The sequence below is a fragment of the Lepus europaeus genome, chromosome 8, assembly GCF_033115175.1.
Source record: "Lepus europaeus isolate LE1 chromosome 8, mLepTim1.pri, whole genome shotgun sequence".
Lineage (NCBI taxonomy): Eukaryota > Metazoa > Chordata > Mammalia > Lagomorpha > Leporidae > Lepus > Lepus europaeus.
Window position 1 is genome coordinate 54587185 of NC_084834.1, and position 12444 is coordinate 54599628.

Sequence of the window (12444 nt, forward strand, 5' to 3'; positions counted from 1 at the left end):
AATTATCTTTAGAGAACAACTGAGGGATAAAAACACTGGATTGCTGGTGTTTTTCAAATATAACTGATTTTTTTTTTTCTTGGTCATCAAGAAAAAACCATAGCCTCTGAATTGAAATGATAATCTGTGCACCTGCTTTTTAGGTTGAGCTTAAGAAGATTGTAACATCTCTGGCCATGATTCAGTGTTCTTTTAATTGTACCTTGATGAAGCTTTAGGTCAAAATAATTTGCTGACCAAGATTCACACTTCTCGAGGTTTTCATTCTCAAAAATTACAGGTAGCGATATAAAATGTGGTGGTTTTAAAGTGTTATTTTTCCCATTAACTGCACTGACTGTGTTGTCTGCATTATTTAGTTGAAAAATGAGAAGGAGTGGGTGAATGGGGAAGCAATGTGAACTTATACTCTGTGAAACATTACAAACTATTAAACACTAACCAGTTCACGAAATGTCTGGCCAGGGACTACCTTGCCCAAAAGAAGGTACACAATTAGTAAAGGTACAAGGGCATTTTTAATACTCACCAATGAAAGAAATCATTTTCAGACTGAACCACCACGCTCTATTACTTTATCTTTAACATTTTCAAGGTAAGCAGGCAGATTCAACTCTGATGTGACAGACATCCCGGAAAGCTCAGATTTTCACAGCACTAACTCATCTTTTGATTCTTTAACCTCATCTTTTAGTTAAATACAGGAAGAGATTGTGTCGAGGAAGTTACTTAAAGTTATAGATAAATCAATATATATATATTTTTTTTGACAGGCAGAGCTAGACAGTGAGAGAGAGACAGAGAGAAAGGTATTCCCTTTTCCGTTGGCTCACCCCCCAAATGGCCGCTATGGCTGGCATGTTGTGGCTGGCACGCTGCGCCTATCCGAAGCCAGAGCCAGGTGCCTTCTCCTGGTCTCCCATGCGGGTGCAGGGCCCAAGCACTTGGGCCATCCTCCACTACACTCCCGGGCCACAGCAGAGAACTGGACTGGAAGAGGAGCACCCCAACTGGGAGTAGAACCCAGGGTGCCAGCGCCGCAGGCGGAGAATTAGCCAAGTGAGCCGTGGCGCCGGCCAATATGTGTAATTTTTAAAAAGGGTGAAATAGGAAAAGGGACAGCAATCAGACAAACAAAAGTGTTCACCTTGGCAGCACATATATGAAAACTGAACGAGAAGATTTGTATGTCCCTTGCACGAGGACGGTATATAAATTCATGTCTCCCTCTCTATAACTCTACCTTTCAAATAAATAAATACATCTTATGAGAAAAAGAGGAACAAAAAGTAAATTATAAGGAACACTTGAATGTAATCTCCCTTACCACAAAACAGTGCTATTTGGATGTTTCATGTTTGTCTTACCTTCTTCTTACAAGGGAAAAGAAATATGAATTACTTATTTCAAATTTTAAAAAGTCAGAAGTGTAAAAACTGGAGTGATTTTTATTCAAAATGGAGGCAAAAAGATTTCTTATAAAAATAGATTATATTCAGGTAACTGCAAACTTGTCAAGATGGAATTCAGGAGCTGGCGCTGTGGCACAGTGGGTTAAAGCCCGGGATTGCAGTGTCAGCATCCCATACGGGTGCTGGTTTGAGTCCCTGCTGCTCCTTTTTCCATCCAGCTCTCTGCTAATGGCCTGGGAAAGCAGGGGAGAACAGCCCAAGTCCTTGGGGCCCTGCACCCACATGGAAGACTCAGAAAAATACTGGTTCCGGCCATTGAGGCCATTTGGAGAGTGAACAAGCACATGGAAGATTCTCCCCCCCCCCCCTCTCATTCCCTATGTGACTCTTTCTTTCAAATAAATAAAATAAATCTTTTATAAAAAAAGATGGAATTTCAGTGTGTATTTCACATATATACAACCTCCCTATACAAACAGCAGCACAATGTTTTCCATCTGCAGGTTCATGAAACAAGTTAGTACTCACATCACTATTCTGAGAAATAAGAATGCAATACACCATGAGCTCCGCATGCATATTTGCCAGAGCAGTTTGTAAACTCTTTTACAGTCTCCAAGGCATCTCAGAGGTCATAGCACATGAAGAAGGAAAACATATGAAAATGGGACAGGCCCCCAACCAAAGCATTCATTGTTGCTTGCGATATAAGGTTTTATTTCAGGGAGGGAGGGAAAAAGATTCTGCTACTAAAATCTTAGAAATGATTTATTGTAGTTTTAAAATTAATAGAAAATAACAATGAATTATAAGAAAAAGTTTTCAGGAAGAAACTCTGCATTGGAATGTGGAGGCGGAAAGAATTTTTTAGTGTTTCTTGAGATAATATTTTGCTTTTATAATTCTCAAGTGTAGCTGATGTAATCTTCACCTGCTAGTCTTTCTTATTCTTTCTTCTCAATTGACAAGTTATGTCAGTCAAATGTGACAACCTGATAAAAATGAGTTTCCTTGTCAACTTTTATAGAGATTAACAATGTCTTTTCTGGGATTTCTCTTCAGCATCACCTTGGGCACCCCTCCTCACCTGCCTTCTGTGTTGAACTATTTCATGGCCCACATGTTTCTCTTTGTTTTTGGTTAAATACATTTACCAGTAGCTCTCTATAAGCTTGTTTTAGGCCAAAGTCATAGAATTCCCAAATGCTGTCACTTTTTAAAGATGAAAAAGCAGGGGTGGCATTGTAGGTAGCAGGTAAAGCTGCCACATGCAGCACTGGTATCCCATATGGCCGCTGGTGTGAATCCCTGCTTCCAATCCAGCTTTTCTGCTACTGTGCATGGGAAAGCAGCAGAAGATGGCCCAAGTGTTGGGCCCCTGCACTTGTGGGAGACTAGGAAGAAGCTGCTGGCTCCTGGCTTAGGCCTGGCCTAGCTCCAGCCATTGTGGCCACTTGCGAAGTGAAGTGGCAGATGGAAGAATTCTCTCTCTGTAACTCTTTCAAATAAATAAATAAATCTTTAAGAGATTAATAAAAAATAAAGATGAAATAGCATAGATTAAATACTGTATACAACAATTTTAGTGAAACAGCATGAGGAAATAGACTAAGAATTTGGTAGAGAAGAAACAAGGTAGAATATTAAAATGTCCAAATCAGCATTATCATTGGCTTAAGTAATTCCCCATGAATACAGATTCACCTTGGATATCAGCCCTGGGGACTAGATTATTAGGTAGGTCCTGATTAACTCATCGCCTGGACATACTTGTTCCCTACGAAGGGGATCCTATATGTGGTTAAAGAATGCCATATGGAGTCTGTTGCTAGCCAGCCTCTCATCCAACATGCATTTCCTTTCTGACTAACGCATCCTGCAAGCTGACAGCAGTTCAAGAACTTGGCAAGGAGTCAGTAAAACAGGTATGGCAGCACACAGTGTTCTGGAGGATAATTTGCTTTGGTGTAAACATCCTATCTAAAATAGCCTCAGGTAAGCTGAGTTAGTGTACTTTTGTTGCCAATTTAAGAAGCTGAAGTTTAGAAACATGTAGACTCTAAAATATGCTATATCTTCATATACTGAAAGTTTCAAGACTATGTCATAATCAACAAAGTTATAACTCTGTAACCTTCACTTCCTTTCCTAAGACAGAGCTTAAGGAGAAAAAATCAACTACTGCATATTTCCATGTTATAACACATTTTATCCTAGTGCCTCCAAAAACAAAGTAACCAAAGGTCTCAAAAACAAACAAACCCAGCTGGCACCGCGGCTCACTAGGCTAATCCTCTGCCTTGCGGCGCCAGCACACCGGGTTCTAGTCCCGGTCGGGGCACCGATCCTGTCCCGGCTGCCCCTCTTCCAGGCCAGCTCTCTGCTGTGGCCAGGGAGTGCAGTGGAGGATGGCCCAAGTACTTGGGCCCTGCACCCCATGGGAGACCAGGAGAAGCACCTGGCTCCTGCCATCAGAACAGCGTGGTGCGCCGGCCGCAGCGCGCTACCGCGGCGGCCATTGGAGGGTGAACCAACGGCAAAGGAAGACCTTTCTCTCTGTCTCTCTCTCTCACTGTCCACTCTGCCTGTCAAAAAAAAAAAAAAAAAAAAAAACAAACAAACCCAAAAAAGTCAAAACAAAACAAAACAAAGAGGTCCTAGAATCTATGAGCAGGCAAAATTTTCCTTTCTTTGCAGTGGAAGAGGTAAAGAGGCAACAAAGAAAGGCTGGAGAATAGTAGACCAGCTGGTTAGAGCAGGACCAACTCCCAGGACAGTTTCCGATTAGACAGGAAAAACAGGTGGCCGACAGTCCACAGCAAGTTGCTAGTAAGTACAGTGGTACTTTGTTCCAATTTGGAGATACAGACATTGCTGCCAGCTGCTTCCTAAGAACAGCAAGTGCAGTAAGTGGAGAAAAAGGTGTCAGTCCTGCTCTAGGACCCTTATTCCTGTCTCTGATGTGCTGCTGGACAGACTGGCCAAGTTCGAATATCTATCCTGATTAGTTTGGGAAACACTGTCACAAGATTTCAGGGAGGAAGAGTGCAGATATTCTAAATGGTTATAATTGCTCATTCTGTTTCTACTGTGTGGGAGAAAAAAGAGAAGATGTCAGAAGGACCGTTAATCACTAAGATAGAAAAGTGATTTAAGGCTCCGTTTTTATTAGCTATAATAGCTTGTTCACAGTGAATAGAACCCTTCTTGAATTAATGAGGCACACTAAAAGGTGATTTTTCAAATGTAAAGCTGGCATGAAGATTTTCAACTTTTATTAGACCCACGAGGATGCAGACTACAAAACAGAATTCAAGGTTAAGACAGACATTTCTAACAAAACAGGAATAAATAGATTTAAGTTTATATTAAGTGGAGACTTATTAAAAATTTAGTGTGAGACGTAGTTAAATCTAATAAGTTGCTTTTAAAAGACCTTCTAAAGTATTGCTGAGATGATACTAAAGTCACTACAGTAAGTAAAGTTTTACATCTTAAATATAGGAGGCAAACTCAATTATTATTCAGCTTTTACATAAATTATTTACCTGGTTATTGAGGCAGTACAAAACACATTCCCAGAGCCAGTGCTCTGGCATAGCGGGTTAAGCCTCTGCCTGCAGTGCCAGCATCTCATTTGAGCGCTGGTGCAAGTTCTAGCTGCTCCTTTTTTTTTTTTTTTTTTTTTTTTTTTTTTTTTTAAATTTATTGGACAGATAGAGTTAGACAGTGAGAGAGACAGAAAGGTCTTCCTTCTGTTGGTTGGCCCTACGGCCGGCGCTGCGCCGATCCGAAGCCAGGAGCCAGGCGCTTCTCCCGGTCTCCCATGCGGGTGCAGGGCCCAAGCACTTGGGCCATCCTCTACTGCCCTCCTGGGCAACAGCAGAGAGCTGGACTGCAAGAGGAGCAACAGGGACTAGAACTGGCACCCATAATGGGATGTTGGTGCTGTAGGCAGAGGATTAACCAAGTGAGCCACGGTCCGGCCCCGCTGCTCCTCTTGTGACCCATTTCTCTTCTAATGGCCTGGGACAGCAGCAGAAGACAGGCCAAGTACTTGGACCGGTGCACCCATGTGGAAGGCCCAGAAGAAACTCCTGGCATCTAGCTTTGGATGGGCCCAGCTATGGCCACTGCAGCCATTTGAGGAGTGAACCAGCAGATGGAAGATCTTTCTCTCTGACTCTCCTTTTCTCTCTGTCTTTCAAATAAATAACTAAATATACCTTTTTAAAAAAGAAAAAGCAACACATTTCTATCTTGTTCCTATCTTATACAACACTGATAAAAGGGAGAAAGAATGAAGGGAAATAATACCCATGATCCATTTTTTATGTGCCAGGCATTGTGTCTTGATGCTTTTAAACTGTTACTTCATTTAACACTAAAGACAAGTTCATTCATACAGAGATATTTACAAATGGGGCAACTGAAATTCAAAGGCAATAAATAACTTGCCTAAAATCATCCTGAAATAAAGAGCTATGATTCCTTTAAAGGCCTATTTAACTGCAACACCAAAATTCTGCCCCATTAGCTTTCTTGGAAGTTGAATTCTCAGATTTGGAAATATGAAATACCTACTATAATTGCCTTGGATAGTTGATAATCTGACTCATATAAACTGCACTATCAATTTGACTTCATGAAGTAATCTACCAAAAAAGGGTAACTCACAAATGCAAATAAATATTCAATCCAAGTTAAAGAGGAAGTTACATAGTTTACTCACTGAATACAGGGCATACAGGCCATGAGGTCAGTTATGGTAAAGGTCATGTGCACATATTTGTGACAACTGATTTCCTGTCAGAGATAAATGTTTTCTGTAATAAGGATACTTCGACAAAAGACAAATGAATAAATGAAGTGGAATCTGCTACAAATAACTTAGAAAAAAACAAAAAACAAAGCAAAAGAAAACAATAGTTATGATCAAAAATGACTTATTTCCTCTTGAGCTGAATTCCCATCTGCTTTTAAACGGCAACATGTTTTTCCATCAACTGGCAGCTACAGCCAAGAAGCTAAAGAGGAGGGCCGAGGCTGCAAGGTAGTGAGTGGCAACAGCAAAGATGGCTCAGACACTGCCAGCTGCAGCCTTGGCTGGGTGACTGCTCCCTACTGACTACAGTGTGCCTCCTACGGGCGATCTTGTAACCTTCACGAGGCTTAAAGAATCCTTCAGGGGCTGGCATTGTGGTACAGCAGGTTAAGCTACTACCAGAAGCACCTGGCACCCCACAGGGGCACGGGTTCTTGTCCGGGCTGTTCCACTTCTGATCTAGCTCCCTGCTAACACATCTGGGAAAGCAGCAGAAAATTGCCCAAGGGCTTAGACTCCTGTACCCATGTGGGTGACCCAGATGAAGCTCCTGGCTTCAGTCTGGCCTAGCCCTAGCCATTTGTGGCCACTTAGGAAGTGAATCAGCTGATGGATGACTTCTCTCTCTTTGTCTCTCTCTCTCTCTCTCTCCATACTCTGCCTTTCAAATTAAATAAATTAATTATATATATATAAAAAGGCTCAACTCTCTTGTGTACCTCTTTTAGCCAGAGAAAACGGAGTAACATACTAAAGGTATAGGAAGCTATTTAAAACAGTGTGACTATTTTTTTTTATGGAAAAATGCTGATTGGGTAAAATGTTTTTATTTTTTCATAAAGAAAAGAAAATATTTTTAAAGTAACCTCCCCCAAACCTAGTCATTAAAAGCACTAGTATCACCTCCATATCAATCATCCTCTACAGGGCTTTAACTGAAAACAGAAAACTTTCTCTCTACTTAAATATTTTATTTCTAAAAAACAATTAAGAGTTCTAGGAACTCTGATCAATATTCTAAATTTTTTGCAAAAGTGGCCAAGTCCAACTCCAGGAATGTGACTGTGCTTGTTGCAGGGTGCACTGCTACAAAGCCACCGAGCTCTTCTGATGACACATGACAACTGGAAGTATCCTTTTCCCACATACAAAGTTTAAATCTTTTCCTTTGTAGTTTATCTTGTGTTTGCTAACATGTACTATGGGTTTAGTGCTGAAGGATATGGTATTTGCTGGAGGGAAGAAATAAATACATTAGTGGATGCATGGAGTCATGTAACTGACGTTTTTGGCTTTGAGTTTACTTTACTGTTAAAAAAATCAAAACTAATTTTGACTTTCAAGCTTTCAAGCATTGTAGCATGATTTTCATTCTGATGAAAAGACAAAGATAAAGAAGATGAGCTCTTATATTTTATAGGAAGCTAGGTTTTACCTGTCCTAACTTTTCCTATTTATGAATTTTTAAGTAAAAAATGGTAATGTTTTCCTTACAAACCCCTGTGAATTGCCTCACCATTCAGACCAAAAAGAGAAAAAAAACTCAACAGGGAAGAAGCCTGTCTCATCCAAACTTAAAACTACAGAATGACTGGAATATCTCTCTGGGATAAAATGTCTATGAAGTTGCTGATTATAACAGGACTACAGAGGATGTCCCTCCCCCATCCATACATTATGAAACATAAAAATGTAATTCAAGGAAAGACAGAATTTTCAGCTACTTTTCCTGTAACCACTCTTAGAAGATCTGATATACAATTAATCATAAGTATGTTTACATTTTTGATCAAATAAGATGTACTAGAGAAGAACTAAGCAAGCTGGTACAATAACTGCTGGCACCAAATGAATTTTTTCCTTTTAGTCAGACACAATCTCAGTGATTTAGTGACACAATCTCTATTTTTGTTTTCCACATCTAAGTGACTACCATGAATTACTTCAAAGTGAGAAAGGCACATTTATACTTTGCTAACTGTTCTTCCACTTTATTCAAGTGAAAGATTTATGGTTTCTTCTCCTTGCTATTTCCTATAAATTACTGTACCACATACAGTACGCCAGCCTTTAGTCTCACATCAAAAACTGAATTCTAGAAATCCTAGAGCAGTCATTTCACAGTAACTGCATGTTCACTTTAACTTGCTTCCAGGTCATGCCCAGGAGCTGCCCGTAAAGATTACTGCTTCAGACAGGAGTGAAAGGTGCATGTGCTGCAAACTGCTTTGCAAGCTGCTTTGTAGACGGCTTTTTTCCCCAATGAAGAAGAAAAATTTAAAGGAAGAAAACCAAATATCCAGAGTTCTTAAAGCAAAACAACAGCTAGGCATTTATTTTGGTAGCTGTTATTAGATATGACCAAGATAATGTTAATTAACACTCCACACATAGAGTTACCTACCTTACACTTCCAAATACCATTAATGATTTGTAATGTGTTAATCTCTTTGGTTTTCACGGAAGATGAATGAAAACAATCACAAGCAAAACAATGCAGAATCACGATCTACTAGATAAATAATTTCTTAGTTTAAAAATATTAATTTTCTAGTACAAATCTGAATCAGTATTATTCAGAGCTATTTTGGTGCTGAGGTATATAGTTAGTCCTTTTGTTAAGAAGTGTGTATAGGAAAGTTGCACAATCATTTAATGGAATTTTCTTATGCAAATAAAACAGCTAAAGCAAAGAGCTGCTAAAGCAAGCAAAAACTATTCATGTATTATACATAAAAGTTATTTGAACATTTTCACAGAATTGAAGTTCTTGCTGAGAATGTATCTTCACACTTAAGTATACATGCTCCTTTTACCGTTTTTATGAGAATCTCCTTTAATATACAAGTAGATTTATGCAATCACTTTGCTAAGCCCTTTATACTCATGATATCCTAATTTTGCTTCTATAATCTCCTTGAAAAAACAATGCAGAAAGTTGTACTATCATTTCCATCTGATAACCCTAAAGAAATCAAAGTTCAGAAAAGCCTCAGTGAAAGCTGCTACTTCAAGAAGCCTAATAGGAGAATCTACTTCTATTCCATTGTTCTCACCATAATATGCTACATCTATGAAAATTGTATTTTCAAAAATAATATAACAGGTAAAAAAAAAACATGACAATAAAGAGAGATAAAATGCAACTTAATTTAGTGATAATCTGTCATGTCGTACATACCCAATTTTAAGATTTCTTGTTATCCAAGCATTTGAAACAGTTGGCTGTTTCTTCTGCTGAATGACCCCAAGCCACTGCTTCTTCCCCATGAAGGTAATTTGGGGAGAAATATCTTACCTCTGCCCCTGAATATGTATCAGTTTGGAGGACCAGTTCATCCAAGTCAACCTCGTTACTGATTGGCATAGAGTGGAACTGTAGCTTAAATATTTCCCTTCTTGTTGCTCCATCTGGTAAAGGCACATAGATGAGTCTATCAATTCTTCCAGGCCGCATCAAAGCCTATAGAGAAAAGTTGGGGCAACATGGATTAACCAGGCTCAGAACTGACATTCCACATCAAAGGGACCCAGGGTCCAGTATCTGAGGAAGACCCCATTAGTACCACAATTAGCAAATGAAGCAAGTAGTAGAGATTATGTAATTTATTTAGAAAATATAAACAAGCATGTCAAGAGCACTTCTGAAAATTGAAATGCTGTATTTCTGGGAGAATTTATGGTCTTCAGCAGTGGTCAAGCTGTCAGGAAAGGTAAAATGGTTCCCTCTTTGAGATGTGCATACAATTTGCACTCATTACATCAAAAGAAGTAATTTGTAATTTCCTTCAAGAACTCCTAATATATGGATTAAGATGTTAGCTGTTTCAATGAGGCCTCAAAATATCAAGCTCTGATAATAAAAGTGTATGACTATAGCTGGATGCAGTCAATGAACTTCTCTAATATTTCATTCAATGTAAATGCTTACATTACTTTTAGAAGTAATAAAATCATGCATTCAGAAAAATTTATTATTACATACAAGACATTGTTCTTGATATTAAGAAACAGCACAACAGTAAGATATGTATAAAATGGACTGTGGTGATGGACAAACATACATGTGATTATATTTAAAAATCAATTAATGAATCTTATGGAATGTGAATTGTATCTCAATAGCACCATTAAAAAGGAGACTTATGTCCTAAATGTGTGTGTATGTTCCTCCTGAGGGAATAGGGCAGCCTAAAATCTTCTGAATGAGCATTCAACGAAAAAGGACTAAGAAGTGTAAAGGTAACAATAATTGGCATGTTCCTAGGAAAGGAAAAAAAATCCAATATGGTAGAAGTATAGTGAATAAAGAGAAAAGAGGTAGGAAACGAGGTCAGAGACACTTAGGTAGATTGTAAGGCCTTGAAAGATTTGGCAAAGAGCATGGGAATGCTCCCAATGGGAAGTCACTGGAGGGTATTAATTAGGAAGGTGAAATGATACAATGTACACTAAAAGATTATTCTGGAGAACTATATCAAAAGGGCTTGGATATGTACACAGGATCTCAGGAGGAAAATAAAAAGGGGGTGGAGAAAAGACTTCTATATGGGGCCAAAAATTACAGTCAAACTGCTGAAATATAGAGATAATGAAAACATTAAAAACTGCTAGACTGCATACAAAGAACAATGATTCAAACTACCCGTAATTCTCAAACCAAAACAATGGAGAACAAAAGAAACAGGAGAATAACATCTTGAAAGTACTGAGAGAATAAAAATGTCATACCAGAAATCTCTTCCCATTGAAAAAATAATTCAATTATGAAGGAAAAATAATTTCCAGATAAAGGAAAAGAAGAAAATTTGTTTTCAGCCCATTAGCATGGAAAGTGCTAAAAGAAGTTCTTCAGATTGAAGGGAAATGACATAAGAAGAAGAATTAAAAACCTTCAGGGAGTACAGAAGAGCACTGAAAATGAAACATTCCATAAAAGTAGACCCTATCTACCTCTAATTAAACTTCACAAATTAATCTTGTTGGCATAATCAGAAATAGTGTCTCTGAAGACTTAAGAGATACTCACTTAAAACAGCTGGAAAGAGAAAATTTCTGTTTGTGTTCTTTTGCATTAGAAATAACCAGAAAGAGGGCATGATGGAACTAAATTCAGAAACTAAGGAAGACAGGAACACTTGCATGAAAATAAAAAACTAATACAAAACAATACCCTGAAAATGCACCTAGGGCCACCATAAAACACCATATAAAATAAAAACAGTTAATTCCTATGTGGTTTTAGTGGGAATTAAAATTTAGGACATATCAAAAGATGATGTTCTGTGACTAACAAGCTGTCTTTGTCTCTGACCCAGGAATTTCATGTATTTTGCTAGCTTTCAGGAAATTGTGGCAGACTTAACTTGTTAGCTTTCAAATAGGGAAAATGCTAGCATCTCTAGTTCTTGACATGCATATCCTAAAAATATAGGCTGAAAATACATAAAGCCAAAATTGACATGATTAATGGGATAAACATATGATAGTTATATAATTACAATAGATTTTAACACCTCTATCTTAGCAATTGATAGATCTAGAAACAAATCTGGATAGAAGACTCTGACCAAGACTACTAGTCCCTTTGACCTGATTATTGATACGTAAGATAGCTACATAATGGCCATAAAAAATGTTCAATAAATTCAAAAGGACTGAAACCTTAGAGTAATCCCCTGACCACATAATTAGGAATGGATAATGAGACAGAGAAGAAAGCCCCCAAAAGCACATTTTAAAATAAGTCCTAATGAAAGAGGAAATTACAAAGGAAATAACCAGAGTAAACTGGTTATAATATAACCAGAATAAACTGAGTTATAATCAAAGCTAACATATCAAGATTAGTAGAATACATTTAAGGCAGTGATTATAAAAAATTAGTAACTGTAAATTCTTATACTAGGAAAGAAAGTCTAAAATCTATGACTGAAAGCTGAAGAGTAAGGGTAAGAAACAATGCAGATGATTGGGGAAATCTATGGACTGGAAGGCAAATAATAAGCAAATTAAACAAAGGGTAGAGCTAGACTGAATATGAAAGAGGAGTTCTATCATTAACATTAGAAATGAAAGAAGAGTTATTACTCCATATCATACAGATGGTAAAAAATATTATGACCAACTTTGTAATGATAAATTCAACAATGAAAGTAAATTACTTAGAAAATACGCAGTGAGTTAACGCCCTGGCCTGAAGTGCTG

At 38.1% G+C, this 12444-nt stretch overlaps 1 protein-coding gene across 1 annotated transcript in view; it reads right to left on the reverse strand.

Moving 5' to 3' along the window:
• The window catches only part of AFG2A (AFG2 AAA ATPase homolog A), a 305069-nt gene that overhangs the window by 43119 nt on the left and 249506 nt on the right, over nt 1-12444 (reverse strand). Inside the window, exon 15 of the mRNA XM_062199663.1 lies at nt 9536-9700. Within this exon, the coding sequence (XP_062055647.1) occupies nt 9536-9700 (165 nt within the window). The remainder of the gene's footprint in view (nt 1-9535; nt 9701-12444) is intronic.